General features: G+C 47.6%; 1 protein-coding gene across 2 annotated transcripts in view; it reads right to left on the reverse strand.

The window, feature by feature from the left end:
- OSBP (oxysterol binding protein) overlaps window positions 1–5334 on the reverse strand; it is a 36191-nt gene extending 30857 nt beyond the window's left edge. Inside the window, exon 1 of one of the 2 annotated variants that reach the window (XM_047878211.1) lies at window positions 4576–5329. In XM_047878211.1, coding sequence (XP_047734167.1) covers window positions 4576–4940 — 365 coding nt within the window. In that variant the 5' untranslated portion in view covers window positions 4941–5329. Of the gene's footprint in view, window positions 1–4575 lie in introns of both variants that reach the window. The other variant, XM_047878212.1, reaches the window with a different exon arrangement.
- Window positions 5335–17193: the final 11859 nt, after the last annotated feature.

Consider the following 17193-nt stretch of genomic DNA (forward strand, 5'->3'; position numbering starts at 1 on the left):
GTCTTCTCATGACCCTTTTCAAAAATACGGTAGTCCTAGGCAACAGCAAGTTCTACTCTTTCCCTCAGATGGCTCCCTCAAATTCCAGAAACCGTCAGTAGGGCTCTCCTTTCACGGCCAGTAAGTGTGGTTTCGGAGTTCTGAGCTCTCTCCCTCAGCCTTTTGGAAATAGCCTTCGTGGGAGCATTCACGACATACAACGGTAATCCGGCCATGCTAAGTGTGTAAGGCAGTGAGTTTTGACAAATGTATACAATTGTGTAGCCGCCTCCACAAATTGTAGAACATGTCCATCACCCCAACAAGTTCCCTTGTGCCCTTCTGTAGGCAGGAATTCCTTTTTATTTAGCGGGATATAGTTATAAAATAGTGGTTTATAAACTCATGCAACAAAATTTCTTGTAACAATCTCATCGTCTTAAAGAATAGCTCCATTTTACATATACTGCACCCCCCCCCCAACTGTAACTCAGCCCTAATGAGAACTGTCACACTACGCTTAGAATTATATTGCATAAGTGTAAGGAATGCTGAGATGCTTAGGGTATTAAATATCGACCACAGCTCAAATGACAGGAAAGAGAAAGGACTAGCTTTCTGTGGGGGTAAAGAATAATCCTAAAAGAATCACCAGGTAGTATACTCTCTCTGGAATATGTTCTTGCCAAAGGTCCGCTGGCCTCGCTTGGCGGGAACTCCTAAGCCATCCTATTAATAGCTAAGAAAGATTCAGCAAATCTGTTCTCGGAGGACTGGGTGTAAAAATTTTCCCCATCTCTGACTGACGGCTCTATTAATAGACTAACTTTTGAACTTTACATCACTGCTTGGTGACAACAGGCTACGAGCTACTTCATGTAAAATACCAAGCTACTGGCACGACTCAGTATACCTTGCAAACTGAGTGAATTTCCCCTCCGCCCACCCCGCTGCTTCTGCCCAGAGACCTGCATGGTGAGACCACAGTTTTCCCTGACCAACTTGGAACATAAAGAGGTCAAAGTCCCTGGCCAACTGCCACAGGGCAGAGCAGAGCCATTTCCTTTGCACTGGAGCCAAGCGGCCCAACACACCTGGCACGTCCAGAGTTCCTGCGTGCCAGAAATGACACACACCCCATCTCCAGAAACGAAGACTTGGTATGTTTGAGAAAGTCTGTTTACTGTGCTTAGGAAGACAGATTTGCTATTGTTCAGTGTGTCACATGAAACTGGTTTTTCTTCCTCAAAGGCACAAATGAGCAGTAGGGGATGGCCAGGGGGGGTCTCACTGGACTGGGCCATTTTTCACCCCTGCACCTGCCACGATGTAATGTGAATCCCTGTTTTTTCTATCCTTACCTCCCCTCCCCCGCCCCCTGGCTTCAGTTACATTATGAATAATGCAGGCTGAATTTCAGACCCGCAGCTGACAGGCCAGCTCACCCTGGCTTTCTACTCCAAAGGTGCTGCTCGGACCCTGTACTGCGTTCCTCACAACGTGCTGGAACTTTTCACAAGCCACTTCCTAGGAATCTCTTCTGCCTGGGTCATCTTCATAAACTAAAGAAGTTTCTCAAATCACCTAAAGTCTGTAGCAGTTGCAGAAATACCAAGGAACCCTAGGAGTAAGGCAGGCTTGACTCAGGAGCTCTTGGGTTCAGGCCGATACACCTCTGTTTATAAATGATTAGTGCAGAGGCTGGAAAGACATGGTTTTGAGAGTGCAAGATAAGTTATTCAGGCACCACAGTATTAATTAGGTGGTGCCTTCTGACCAGAAAGTTCCCTTTAAGGCCAGCAGAAATAGTAACTCAATCTCTGGAAGCTAGTCAGGAAGACTAATGCTATGGCCCTGTCACCATGTGTCTGGGAAAGCCAGGATTCTACATACGGCTTTAAGTAATGGGGCATCCATGTATCTGTGTATGCAAGGATGGGTAAAAAGAGGGAAGTGGCCCGTCAAAGCCTATGAGGACAGTTCATCACAGGATGGGTCTAGGAAGTATATGGTCTCAGTTAAAAAGAAAGCAGTATTTTGTAAAAGGCATATAGAGGAGACGACTGGTTTTGGAGGCATGAAAAGCAGGAGAAATGACAATTTAGCTAAATAACTGTAGGGAGACGGGGACACAGAGCACCCTGTCAAGAAGAATAAACCACCAGTATAGTTGCGAGGAAGAACTTCACTGTGATTTTGAAGGTAGTGCATAGATTTGATAACCCTGGTTCCTGTTGCTTGGTTGGTTTGTGGGTGGGACCATCTTAGTTGGCAAAGACAGGCCTATGGCATATTTCCCAATATGTGATTCAGTATGCTTTGGAAGCAGTTTGATCTGTAGTCAGATAGGTGCTCCTAACTCTTGTAAGACAGAAGTTAAAGGTGGTTACAAGTACTTGAAGAGATAGCAACAGAGAAGTTATTAATGTCCAACCAAGATCAGTATTAAGACTGGTACTGATCAAAGAATCAAATGGCCTGGAAAGATGATCTGATAAGAATTTGGAGAAAAAAGACCACACAGTAAAGTCCTCAGCTGATACACAACTTACGAAAATGAGCAGTGTTAATAGTGACTTACAAGCCAAGTTAGGATACAAATCAACCGAACTTTAGGATGATGGTCAGTATGACAGGAAAACAGGAACTTGAATAGGAGAAAAACTTTGGAACACACATTAAAACTTTAGATGTGTGATCGAACCTTAAACCGATCATCCTGGATGCGTACTGAGAGAGGGTTAAAATTAAAATCAATTCTGAATATAATAATGCAAATGACCCACACAACTGTTCACAATGTGGCAGGAACAGTGAGGATGTGCTAAGGCATTTTTCACCCTCAACAACCTCCAACTCCCACCTTCAATTTCCCCTCAAAATCCTCTAAGTGCTGATACGGTGGGGTTGAGGAAGAGATTCATTCACCCTACTTCTCCTGGTAGCAGAGTGACTACGTGCAGAGGAAAAGAAATACAGTGAGCTGCTCTTAACAGCATTTTGGGTCTCAAATAGGACTTTTTTACAAAAAAGATTTCAATTAGAAGTGCCATTATATTAAGCAAAGTCTCCCTTAAAGGAAACTTTAAAAACAAATTTTTTTTTTAATGTTTATTTTTGAGAGAAAGAGACAGAGCATGAGCAGGGGAGGGGCAGAGAGAGAAGGAGACACAGAATCCAAAGCTGGCTCCAGGCCCCGAGCTGTCAGCACGGAGCCCGACGAGGGGCTCGAACTCACAAACTGCGAGATCATAACCTGATCATGAGCCAAAGTCAGGTCAGACGCCCAACCAACTGAACCACCCAGGCGCCCCTCCCTTAAAGGAAACTTTTATACATTTTGTATAAAGTACTGTGATATAGAAACTATATACATTTCGTATATAGTAACAGTGGAAACTTTTGTACATTTTGTATAAAGTACTGTGATCTAGAAACTATACACATTTTGTATATAGCAACAGAAATCTAGAAACTTACTTGCTATAGGCAAGCAATTATCTGTTATTTGATTGATTCAAGTAACACTAACTTGGGTTTTAGGTTATGATGGTGTGAAGACAACCGGTTTCAAATCCTGACTCCTCAAGACCTTGGAATAGTTGCCCAGACTAAGTCTCAGTTTCCTCATCAGTAAGATGGGAATATCTCCTGATCCCCAGGGTTATTGTTGGGAGTCAATGAAACTACCCAAACTGTCCAGTACTCAGGAAATGTTTATGTCCTGTCTCCACATCCAGCATCTTAACCCCTCTATCCGGCGTAACCGGAGTAGCCAAAAGCATGCTACAGTTATGGCAAGCTTGTGAGCTGCCACGAATATATATATTAAACATTCCAAAACAAACACTGTTGAACAGAAGTAATCGTACCAAAGACATGGATTCTTCTTTTAATAAAACTTAAAGCGAACCAACCAAAGAGACCCCGGAAATACCGGAGAGACCACTGGAATCATTCCCATGGTGGGAGGTGGGGTCAGCGTCAATAAAAGCAGCACTGGAGGGCACATCTCCGTTATGGGCTGTTCAGAAGGCGAAAGCATATGCCAAGTCTGGGAGACATAAAGACAGGGGAGAGATACGGAGGCCACCCTGTGCCTGGTGTCCTTGTGCCTGAACGTGGAGAGAGCAACGGCGGGTACATCAAAGGCTGCTAATAACCTTGCATTCTGGAGACAGCTAAGACAGCACAGACAGCTAAGATCTGGGACTTTCACAGTAAGTTCCTTGCGAACCATGCCGGGGCTTTGCTCTCCTACATGTGCCCCTTAGCACCTACGACAGCGCCTTCCTCGCAGAATTCATCATTGCACCGCCGTGCTGGTGCAAACACAATGGAAGAGTAGATGCTCTCCGAACAACTGGAAAGGCCAGGGACGGAGGGGAAGGTATTGCACCAAGAGCGGGTAACCCAGGTGGAGAGGGAAGCCCCGGGGCGTTCACTTTCGCGCAGGTGGGCTCGCGTCGCGGGCTGTCAGTGCGCGCAGGTGACGAAAAGGGGCCTGGGGCGACCTTGGCTGCGGGGCCGGCTCCAGAGGGTGACGGCGCGGGGACTGTGGGCTGCGGTGGGGGACGGCGCCCCGGAAGCAGTTACCTGTAGTAGCTCAGGAGCCCGTTGCTCAGCACGAACCACCGCCGCTGGTAGCCTTTGATATAATTGGTCCATTTGAAGAGCCAGCCCTCTCGAGCCGAGCCCGAACCCCCGGCGCCCGAGCCGCCGGAGCCCCCCGCCGGCGGCGCAGGGGCCGGGCCCGCAGCCGCCACTCCCCCGGCGCCGGAGCCCGGGCCGCCCGCCGCCGCCGCGGCCACCGTGCCCAGCGCGGCCCCGGAGCCCGGCCCCGAGTCTCCGCGGCCGCCGCCGCCGCCTCCCACCACGGGGGGACCGGTGCCGCCGCCGCCCGGAGCTGCAATGGCCGCCGGGCCCGGCCCCACCACCCCTCTCAGCTCCGTCGCCGCCATGAGCCGCCGCCGCCCCGAGATACAGGACCGGAACCGCCTACGAGAGCCGCCGTCGCCGCCCGGAGCGCCCCACACGGCTAGCGCATCAGCCGCGGCCGCGCAGCGTCCCCGCCCCGCCAGGCCCGCCGCGGGAGGAGGGCTCGGCCGCCGGGAAGGAGGCAGTCGATTGGTGCCGCCGAGCGTCACTTGCGGAGGACCCCTAGGACATTGGCATTTCTCTCGGGCCTGTCATCCCACACCGCCCAGTGAGAGCCCGGGGTGGGACGCGTCCTCCAGGCACGCCGATGATTGGCTCGAATGAAGGCCAATCAGACTCATGTTCAAGCTCATTGGTGCTTTCCCGAAGTCTCCGGCGCTCGGGGAGGACCCGAGAATGCAGAGTGCCCGGCCAATTCGACCACCGATTGGCCGGGGTTTCCGCCACTCATTTCAGTGTATGTCCCCGTCACTGCCACGTCACCCCCTCCCATCACTCTTCTCTTCGTCCCCGTTCCATCCTTACGGATTGGTGGTTGGTATCAGCTGCTCAGCCTTTTCTACCATTTGCTGAACAAGCTGAGGAAAAGGGGAAGGAGTCTCGTTTTCTTATCCCCCACTTTCATTTCTCATTGGTTCGCGTGTATGTCACTCACAGGTTGGCGGAGAGACGGGGTGGGGATTGGAGACGATTGGTTCCGGATATTGTCTGTGACTGCTGATGCTTGGCAATGCTGACCAATAACAGAGACGTACTGAGAGAGGGGCTGGCTGGAGGCAACCACTAAAATCCGGGAAAGAGCTTGGAGGCGTGTTCGTCTGCTTCTAGCTTTTCGGAGTGGGCGAAGAGCGAGTTCTCCTCCCCAAACGCGTTTTTTTGTTTTTTGTTTTTTTTTTTTCCACTTAGGTGCAGTGTTGCATTCCCTCTTCCAGAGTTAAGACCATCGTAGTTTCCCGCTGGGCAGAGTGACTCTCAGCAGTTAGCCACTGCCCGAGAAGCTACCTTGTAGGGCCTCCTGCTAGCAGCTGGATCTGAGCTGGAGACCGGGATTCCTGGGAAGTCCAGTAATAGCTTCCCCAGTTCCTTCCTGGATCCAAGATCCTCCTAAGTCCCTTCCCTGGTTTGTTCATCATCGCACCACACCCCTTATCTCGTGATTCTAGGTTGTCCTGTGCTCCGGTTAGAGTAGGAAGCTAGTTAGCTTTTAACAGGATACCTGGAGGCCAGGAAAGGGGAAGTCGTGGACAGCGCAGCTATAAGAAAGTCAGAGGCCCGTCCTGGCAGCAAAGCCACAGGAAGCCGGATCAAACTGGACTGGCCCAAAGTGTCTGACAAAGAAGGCTGGAAACCCCTGACCAAATAAGGAAGGAAAGGCGCGAAACGCTGCTTTCAACACATCCCCGCCTCGGGTAATAAATATCCCACCCCTAGTTAACAGCTGTCGATAGAAAGTAGACATCCAAACCCCCAGTGTGCAAGTTCTCCCTGGAGCCGGCCCGCTCTCACCTCTCCAGAGCATACTTTCACTTTAATAAACTTTCCACTATGTCTGGTCCGTCCTTGAATTCTTTCTTGTGATGAGACCCAGAGCCTCCAGGGACATCCTTGGAATGCACTGGGTGGAGGCCTCAGCGGACGGACGGGTCTCGCCAGTCCACCTGGCAACATCTTTTTGGGGAACCAGTCAGAAGGAGGTAACCTGCGTGTTGAGGGACCCTCTTCATCGGTGAGTCTCAACTTCCACCACTCGGGCTGGAGTGTTGCTTAGTCAAGTCACCATTCCGTTGTTCTCTCTCTCTCTTTCTGATCTACCTGGGAACCGGATGGTCTGGTAGCATTTACGAGAAACTAATGTTCAGCTCCGAAGAATAAAGGGACACTTGCTCCTTCCAGCCGAAAGGCACTCTTAAGTGACTAAAAGTTGTATGGAAGTGTCCGAGATTATTTCTCAGGACGCACAGCAATCCCATAGGGCTTTCCATCTCACTGGTAATTAAAACTTTGGCTCCTCTGGGTATGCACACATAGGACTGTTCCTTAGTGCTCCCAGACATGTAAGAGAGTGCTTCATGGGCTCTCGTGCAAGCGACACCAGCGATCCTCTGCACCGGTCCCTAGGTGACTGATATTCCCAGGCTGTCTCTGCAGGAATCTGCTTCTTGGTCAGGGACACTCTGACCCCTCCTTGTGTGGCTTCAGCCGCTTCCTCTTATACCTACATAGGCACTTTCTTTTGGTGGCGGGGCACAGGGACCTGGGAGATATTCTGTCACCCATTGCACAGGTGCTGCGTGATTGCCAACTCAGACTGCAAAGATCACTGTAAAATAAGCTATAACCCTTTTGCTCCCTGGCAAGGGACCCCACTTATAGAAAGCTCTCCCTGTGGATCTGTGGGTAGGCCTTATCCACCACTTAATTAAATGTGGCTCCACCCAAATAATTCAGGGATGCAAAGAGAACTGGAAAATAGAGGTTAGTTTCCCCAGAGCTAACCACCAAGTAGGAGACTTCAACAGGTCAGGCAAGAAATACTTAGACACTCAAAGGGACCCCTGTCTCTGGTGGCTGTTGTTTGCTACCAACTGTTAAGAGGCCTATCAACAGAAGGAGAGTGGGATATTCAGTGATCTTGAAATCATGATGATCTCGGTTCCAAGGGATCCATCCCGGGACATCAGGGTTAATTATCAGGCATCATTTCATTTAGGGTCGTCCGGAAGGTTGTCACTCTCTGGATGGCAGACGCCAGGAAGAGACGTGGGCCCTGGGACACCAGGGCTGTTGTTGGGTCATCACATGGCATGCTGGCCACAGCCATGATGACCGGGTGAATGGACAGCAGGCTGGGGATGCCCACAGTCCACTCGCCTTTGGAACTCTCTAGAAAAGTTCCCAATTGAGATCCTATTAGGTTCCAGAGAGAGAGAGAGCTAACTCTCCTCAGGGAAATAGTACTCCAGGCTTCTAGTATTGGGAGGCCTGGTTTAGTTGTTCCTTTTCAGTTAACAGGAGTCAATTCTCTCCCTGAAGACAATGGGAGATTCCACTTCCATACCCAAAGACTTTCTTCTGGGACATATTTTGAGACACTGGGATCAGTTCCCATTAGAAAGCCTAAATAGGTGCACCTGGGTGGCTCAGCAGTTAAGTGTCCAGCATCCTGCTCTGAATTTCAGCTGAGATTCTTGGATTGAGCCCTGCATGGGGCTCTGTGCCACAGTGTGGAGCCTGCTTGGGATTCTGTGTCTTCCTCTCTCTCTGCCCCTCCCTGACTCACACTCTTGTCTCTCTTCTTTCTCAAAAATAAACATTAGAAAGAAAGAAAAAAAGAAAGAAAGAAAGAAAGAAAGCCAGCCTAAGTAGGAAAATGCTTGTTTTCTTTTGTAACATTCCTTGGCCTCCATATAAGGTAGAGATCTAGTCAGAAAATGATAATCCTAACTATAAAACTATATTGCAACTTGATCTCTCCAGTAAGAGACAAGAAGAGTGGGTAGGGATCCCTTACATCCAGGCCTTTATGGCCCTCAGGGATGACCCTGAGAAATGTAAAACATACACAGTGGGAAGGGGTCATTTACATGTTTGGCCCCAAGAAAGAAATTCTCCCTGCAGTAGCTCCCCTCAGTAACTCCCCCTCGAAACAACCCAAGACCAGATTAACACCCCAACAGCCATTGGCTCCTCAGCCTAAGCAACTAATCTCCCACCCTATCAATCCATCTACCCTCCATTACCAGACTCAGGCCAAAAGAAAGAGCTTCTTTGCCCCCTCCAGGAGATGGCAGGTGGACCTTAGGGGACCACAAGAGTGTATGTTCCTCTTTTTATTTGGTTTTAATGTTTATTTTTGAGAGGGAGAGTGCATGCTTGAGTGGGAGAGGGGCAGAGAGAGAGGGAGACAGGATCCAAGGCAGGCTCTGTGTTGACAGCAGAGAGCCCAATGTGGGGCTAGAACTCACAAACCCTGAGATCATGGCTTGAGCAGAAGTCCGACGCTTAACCAACTGAGCCACCAGGTGCTCCCCACCCCCTTTATTTTGTTAAAGTTTGTTTATTTATTTTGAGACAGAGAGAGACAGAGAGAGAGAGAGAGAGTGCACGCATGCGAGCAAGCCAGGAAGGGGCAGACAGAGAATCCCAAGCAGGCTCCACTGAGCATGAAGCCTGATGTGGGCTTGATCTCATGACCGGGAGATCACAACCTGAGCCAGTATCAAGAGTCAGATGCTTAACCGACTGAGCTACCCTGGTGCCCTTTTATGTTCCCTTTTTGATCTCCGATCTCAGGCAGTGCCATGAGTGCTTAGGCCAGTTTTCTGAGGATCCTAGCAAATTTACTGAGGAATTCCGGAGCCTGACTCTAGTCTTTTGATCTAACCTGGAAGGACCTTCTGGTCATTCTCTCTCATTGCTGCAGTACAGAGGAGCGATTCTACATCTGGGCAGATGTCCTTCATGCTACCTAGCCTAACAGATGTCCCATTAGAATGACAGCTGTCCCTCAGATAGACCCTTATCAGAATTATCAGCCCAGGTAGCAGGGACTAGCCTTCAGAGACCACATGGTACTGTGCCTCCTGGAAGGCATGAAGAGATGTATCATCAAGCTAGTAAACCATGATAAGGTGAGGGAGATCACCCAAGGACCTGATGAAAATCCTGCTCTTTTTCAGTCCCGTCTGGTAGAAGGGCCACAGAAGCACCCATGTAGATCTGGATACCCTAGAGGGACAGTTGGTGCTGGGAATTCGTTTTATAAGCCAGGCAGCCCCAAATACGTGTAACAAGCTCCAAAAGATGGTTTTAGGGCCCCAAACTCCCAGTAGAGGTAGCTTTACTCCTTTATGGGCCAATCCTCCCACAAAGGCCCCAATATACAAAGAGGGAAATAAACTGGGCTCAGCAGAAAGACCACCAACTACATCTGGAGGGATGGCGGACACAAGACAAAAAGGTGATGCTTCCCCAGGCATTCCAATGGAAAATCATCAAGGGACTACGTGACTCCTCTCATGTGGGAAGAGACACATTAACCTCCTTAGTTAATAGAGTCTTTTCAGGAATTAGCCTGTCAAGGGTGATGAAGGAAGTCACCAGGACCTGTAACCTAGGTCACAAGAACACCTCTGGGGGAGGGCTTAGACCACCTCCACTCCTCCAGACCATCCAAAGACAAGGCACATACCCTGGAGAAGATTAGCAGATAGACCACACTCAGATGCCCCCATCAGGGATATAAATACCTCTTGGTCTTTGTGAACACCTTCACTGGTTGGGTTGACGTTCATCCTGGTAGAACAGAAAAAGCTCAAGAGGTAATGAAAGCTCTACCAAAGGAAATCACCCCACGCTTTGGGCTCCTAAAGTCTCTGCGGAGTGATAACAGCCCATTCTTTACTGCAAGAGTGACTCAACAAGTATCTTCTGCCTTGGGAGTTCATGACCACCTCCATACTGCCTAGAGACCCCAATCCTTGGCTAATCAAACCCTTTAAAAAATCTTGGACAAAAATCTTTCCAGGAAACCTTAGAATCCTGGACAAAACTCCTGCCCGTAGCCCTCTTGAGATTGAGAATGGCCCCAAAAAGGAACCTCCAACTCAGCCCCTTTGAAATTCCTTTCTTAACAGCAGATCTGCTACTTGATTCAGAAACCCATGAATTTATAAGACATTTAATCAGTTAGGACCCGTCCAGTAATCCTCTTTACTTGTGCCCAACCCAAGAAAGAACCTGTCCCTACCCAGATCAAGCCAGGGGACATGGTTTTATTAAAGACCTGGAAGGAGGATTTACGTTCAGCTCAATTAGACCCTGAATGGTAGTGACCCTTCCAGGTTCTTCTCAGCACCCCAACAGCAGCTAAGCTCTAAGGTATATAGCTAGGTGGATTCATTTGTCAAGAATAAAACTAGTGGCTCCAGACTACCCACAATCGACGACTGAAGACATTCCATCCTATTCCTGTGAGCCAGTGGAAGATCTACGCTACATCTCCAAGAAGATAAGTGATTGACATCTTACTATGAATATTTGCTTTATAATGTTAGCTATTGACTGGATTTTCCTTATACTGCTTCTCCTCTTTGCAAACCTTTGTCTACTTGGACCTCTGAGTTGCTTTTCTTGCTACCTTTAAACCACCTCCCTTCAAACAAAGCAAAAGAAAACAAAACAATGACATCTTTCTGTTGGGTCTAACCCTCCAATATGGCCCCAAAAGTCTTGTTTTTGTTGTTTTTTTTCCCCTCATTCTCATTACTGTTCTAACCCATGCAGGTCCACAGAATGGTTCCAACATAACCTCCCAGGGAAATAACTTTTTCAACTGCTAGATTTGTCATTTATATTCTCAGAAGGACCTTTCTTACTCCCTATTTTATCCCACTCATTCTCCTAATACAATTCTCCATCATAAAAACTACACTGGACCACGTTCCCCTTCCCAAGAAGGGATTTTCATCTGCCCTAATGGGACCTGTGTTGACCTATCCACTCCCACCACCCATTTCAGGGATTTGGACCCCAATTATTCCTAAGCTCCAAGTCCATGCTTCCAGATAACTCCCAATAATTCAACCCATAAAAACAGATCCAGAAGATGGGTCAGCTGCCAAATAGCATCACCTCTGGGGGCAGTCTGTACAACTTTGCCAACGACCCTTGGACCAGCAGACAGTTTTCCAGTGTCTCAGTTCAGGGCTCCAAGCATGGAATGCGGCATGCCTGCTTAGGAAATCTAAATGACACAGATTATAATGCCACCCACTGGGTTGGTGTGCTAATCTCACCCTTTCAAGTAAAAACCCAATAAACCCATGTTTTGGATCATGGCCTAGCTGGACACCACTCAGCATTACTGTTTAATTTCTCCCTTCATAACCGTTACTTTCCAGTTACCTAGGATACAGAGCCATGGGGAAATCTCTATTCCCCAGCTGCACACACAGTAACTCTTCCAGGTGGGCCCAACAGCTCCAGGAGATAGGAATAGTGAATTACCCCACAAACTTTTGTGCCCCTCCCAACTGTCTCCTTATCTGTGTACGTCCTTCTCCCAACCTACAGGGACCAGTCTTTACCCAGCCTGTATTGGCCCAAGGATTTCAATGCATTGATAACCTCAAACATCAGGCAGTTGTACCCCAGGATATGTGGCTCCCCCAGGAGTCCATGTATATAATTCTGCCCACTCCCACAACCAGAACTGGAAGGGCAATAGGCTTTGTACTGGCTGGAAGAGTAGATACCATTGGTGCATTAGCTCTTTGGGGGTGGGGGTAAGGGTGGGGGTGGGGGGGATTTGCATATCAAATTTGCATGTTGGAGAAATCTGATGGGAGCATTGGATAAACTAGCTTTCCCACCTCATTGTATTTCTCCAATCTCTCCAAAGTCCTTTCCATCTTTGGCCAATGTGGTTATGGCTGGCTTCAAGGTGGGGTATGTGCTGTCATTAACAGAGCATGTTGTACCTACATCAACACCACTGGACCCGTGGAGGAAAACATCCCAAAATTCTATGATCCAGCCACACGGCTACACCAAATGGGCAAAAGGGCTGATACTGCTAATAATATTTGGGATGCTGTACACGAGACCCTTCCATCTGTAACCTGGTTCTTGCCCTTTTTAGGGCCACTAGTGGCTATATTGTTACTTTTGCTTTTTGGACCTTGTTTGTTTAATTTTCTTGTCAAATATTTATCTCCCAGGGGTGCCTGGGTGGCTCAGTTGTTGGGCATCTGACTCTTGATCTCGGCTCAGGTCATGATCTCACATCGTGAGTCTGAGCCCCGTGTCAGGCCCTGCGCTGACACTGAGGAGCCTGCTTGGGATTCTCTCTCCCTCTCCTCTGCCCTTCACCTGCTTGCTCTCTCTCTCAAAAGAAATTAATAAACTTAAAAAAAAATTTTTTTTTAATTTGTCTTTTCCAGACTCCCAACAACTTCATTCATAAGTGATGGTTGCACCAGGGATTCCAATCTATCTGCCTTGAAGATGAAACCTACCAACACCCTCTGGACCAAGCCTGTGACTTCCTTTTACTCCCCACAGCCCATCAGGTTTCCTAAAATTCAGATAGCAAGGACTTCTGAAGCCCTCAGGCAGGGTCAACATCCCACACCAGCATAAAGTATTTACAGAAGATGTACCATTGCCCGTTTTCCCTGAAAAGATTTTAAGGGCCCAGAGTCCATGGTGGGGGAGGGGAATGTTAGAGTAGGCAGCTAGTTAGTTTCTAACAGGATACCTGGAGACCAAAAAAGGGGAAGTTGTGGCCAGCGCCCGTTCTAGGAAGGTCAGAGGTGGGTCCTGGCCCAAAACAAAGCCACAAGAAACCAGATCAAACCAAGCCGGCTGACAAAGAAGGCTGGAAAGCCCTCACCAAATTAGGAAGAAAAGGTATGAAATCCTGCTTCCAAGAAATCCCCACCTCAAGTAATATTCCACCCCCTAAGTTAACAGCTGTCAGTAAAAGGTAGACACCCAAACCCCACAGTGTGCAGCTCTCCCTGGAGCCCAGAGCATAGTGTCATTGTGATAAACTTTCTTGCTTGCAACTGCTCATCCACTATGTCTGGTCCGTCCTTGTATTCTTTCTTATAATGGGACCAAGAGCCTCCAGGGACATCCTTGGGATGGGCTGGGCAGAGGCCTCAGGGCCCAGGGTCTCCCTAGTTCACCCGGCAACACTCCTACTTCCGTCCCACGAGTTGCTGACGTTGTGGGGAGACAAATAGACTTGAGAGGACCTGACTGTGTGTGTTCCTCCTACCGGTGGGTGTCCCTATTTCTGAAAGTCACAGATCGAGTAACTCATGTAACATTTAGATGTCTCGGGGTTGCCTGGATGGCTCAGTCAATTGAGCGTCCGACTCTTGATCTCAGCTCAGATTTACTTGATCTCAGAGTCATGCGTTCAAGCCCCATGTTGGAGGTGGAGCCTACTTAAAAAAACAAAAATTAGGGGTGCCTGCGTGGCTCAGTCAGTGAAGCATCTGACTTCAGCTCAAGTCATGATCTCGCAGTTCACAAGTTTGAGCCCCGGGTTGGGGGTCTGTGTTGACAGCTCACAGCCTGGAGCCTGCTTCGGATTCTGTGTCTCCCTCTTTCCCTGCACCTCCCACACACTCTCTCTCTCAAAAGTAAATAAAAAACATTTTTTAAAAATGTAAAAATGGGATGTTGTGAACTATTGTTACAAAGGAAGCTTTGGGGAATCCTGCACCTGTTACATTTTGCTAATTTTATTTTATTAAAAAAAAATTTTTTTTTTACATTTATTTATTTTTGAGACAGAGAGAGACAGAGCATGAAGGGGGGAGGATCAGAGAGAGGGAGACACAGAATCCGAAACAGGCTCCAGGCTCCGAGCTGTCAACACAGAGCCCGACGCGGGGCTCGAACTCACGGATCGTGAGATCATGACCTGAGCCACCCAGGCGCCCCACATTTTGCTAATTTTAAACCGACAATAGAAACAGCTGTTAGGACAGTGTAAAACAAATTGCTTTTGCTTGGCACAGCCTCTCTGGTATCAAGAAAGTAAAGAGAAGTACTTTTTCTTTCTTTTTTTTTTTTTTTTAAAGAAAATGTTGATATAGGGGCACCTGGGTAGCTCAATCGGTTGACTGAGCGTGCTTTGGCTCAGGTCGTGATCTCGTGGTTTGTGACCTCGAGACCCACATCGGGCTCACTGCTGTCAGCCTGTCAGCACACAGCCCACTTCAAACCCTCTGTGTCTCCCTCTCTCGCCCCTCTCCCACTTGTGCTCTCCCCAAGACTAAATATTAAAAAATAAGAAGAAAATGTGATACATAAAGGAGAGAAATATTTATTGAGTTCTGGAGAAAGGATACACTTTGAAACAATCTGCAATTAGATGTAGGCTGTGGTTTTTTAAAAACTGAGTTAAAGTGAACTCCTTTATGCTGAGTCCTGCCTCTGCTACTTATTGGCTCTGTGACTTTGGAAAAGTCCGGTAAGCACTCCCAGCCTCCGTTTTTACTTCTGTTAAACAGGGATAAAACCTTACCGGGATGCTGTGGTGATGAAATGCACTTGAACTTGTTTGCTAAATTAAACAGCTATGAAAATGTGAGCTGGGTGGCCAGGCACGTCCCTCAAATTACTTGCCAATCACAAAGGAGAATTACATTCTGTAAATCTGGCTGTTCCCACCTTCACCCAGTTCTCTGACTTAGCATCATTCATCCTGGGACAAAATGTGTTTTTATGAGGTTCCTGGTGTGTTGAGGCATGAAGCAGACCAGCATCCCTTAATGAAGTTTTCTTGCCATACATGCTGAAAACTCCTGAATGCAATCGAGCCCTTACGTCTAACCTTCAATTTATAGAGGCTGAGGGAGCAAGTTCAACAACACCCCCAAGGAGACCATCAGATCAATCAGGAATGTGAGGCGTTCTGCAAAACAACAGGTTTTATAGAAGACATAAAGATTAAGGAAATGGATGTCAATAAAAAGGGTCCGGGGTGATTGTTTTAAATTTTTAAAAACTTAGAAGACACAACCACATGCTTGATCAGATTCTGGTTCTGAAAAAAAAAAAATACCCCAGCTTTTTAGACATTTTGGGGTAACTGGGGAAATTAGAAAATGGCTGGTATTAGGTGATTGATGTCAGGCAGTTATATTTATTCAATGTGATGCTGGTATGATGGCTATGAAGGAAAACACTTAATATTTGGAGAAATGATTAGGAGGAAGAGTTCTAATGTCTATAATCTCCTTTGAAATGATCCAGAAAAGGAAAGAAAGCAAGCAAGCCAAGAAAAAGTAATACATACTTTGAAATATATTTATGTATCTGTATATATATAAAAGCAATATGGCAAAATGTTAATTGTTGAATGTTGGTGAGAAGTATATGGGTGTTTTTTATACTATTACTTCTACTTTTCTTGTATATCTGAAAAGAATTTTTTTAGTTTAAAAAAATTTTTTTTAATGTTTATTTATTTTTGAGAGAGAGAGACAGAGCATGAGCAGGAGAGGGGCAGAGAGAGAGGGAGACACAGAATCCGAAGCGGGCTCCAGGCTCTGAGCTGTCAGTACAGCTCAGATGCGGGGCTCGAACTCACAAACCCAGAGATCATGACATGAACACTGAACTGACTGAGCCACCCTGGGCACCCCAAGAAATTTTTTTTAACATTTATTTATTTTTCAGACAGAGAGGGACAGAGTGTGAGTGGGGAAGAGGCAGAGAGAGAGGAAGACAGAATTCAAAGCAGGCTCCAGGTTCTGAGCTGTCAGCACAGAGCCTGATGCAGAGCTCAAACTCACAAACTGTGAGATCATGACCTGAGTCGAAGTCGGAGGCCCAACCGACTGAGCCACCCAGGCGCCCCAAGAAAAAATTTTTTTAATGTTTTCAACGGAGTCATTGTTGTTTCCCACCACTGCCTCCAGAATACAGCCCAGATTTTTTTTTTTTTTAAGTAGGCTCCATGCCCAACGTGGGGCTTGAACTCAAGAACCTCAGATTAAAAGTCAGATGCTCTGGGGTGCCTGGGTGGCTGAGGCGGTTAAGTGTCCAACTTCAGCTCAGGTCATGAACTCACGGTTCATGGGCTTGAGCTCTGCGTCAGGCTCTGTGCTGACAGCTCGGAGCCTGGAGCCTGCTTTGGATTCTGTGTGTCTCTCTCGCCCCTCCCTGGCTCACACTCTGTCTGTCTCTCTGTCTCTCTGTCTCTCTGTCTGTCTGTCTCTCTCTCTCTCAAAAATAAACATAAAAAATAAATAAAAAAAAGAGAGTCAGATGCTCTACCGACTGAGCCAGCCAGGCGCTCCTACAGCCCAGATTTCTTAGCCTCACAAATCAGGTCCTTGACAATCTGGTGTCACTTTTCTTTTCCAGCCAGTCTCTTACTCTTTTGTCTTGATGTATTCCATGCTCCAATTAAATTGGCCCACACGTCTTCGTCCACATTTGCCCTGCACTTTCCCACACTGGTGGCTTCGTATATGCTTTTCCTTCTTTCATTGCCCAGCACAATATTCTCCCCCTACAGAGTCTCCTAATTTCCCTGTCTAGACGGAATGTTCCTTCCTCAGGACGTAGAATTTCCTGTGACATTAGTTGTCTCTCCTTAAGTCATTTATGTTCCTGACATATCACAGCTACCAAGGGATGCGTTCCCCCAACGTGTGATCTGTAGCTCTGTATCTGGTTCAGCTTTGGTTCCCTCACACAGCCTAGCCTATTCACCCATGTAACAAATATTTATAGAGCATTTACGGG

The sequence above is a fragment of the Prionailurus viverrinus genome, chromosome D1 (genome assembly GCF_022837055.1).
Source record: "Prionailurus viverrinus isolate Anna chromosome D1, UM_Priviv_1.0, whole genome shotgun sequence".
Taxonomy (NCBI): Eukaryota; Metazoa; Chordata; class Mammalia; order Carnivora; family Felidae; genus Prionailurus; species Prionailurus viverrinus.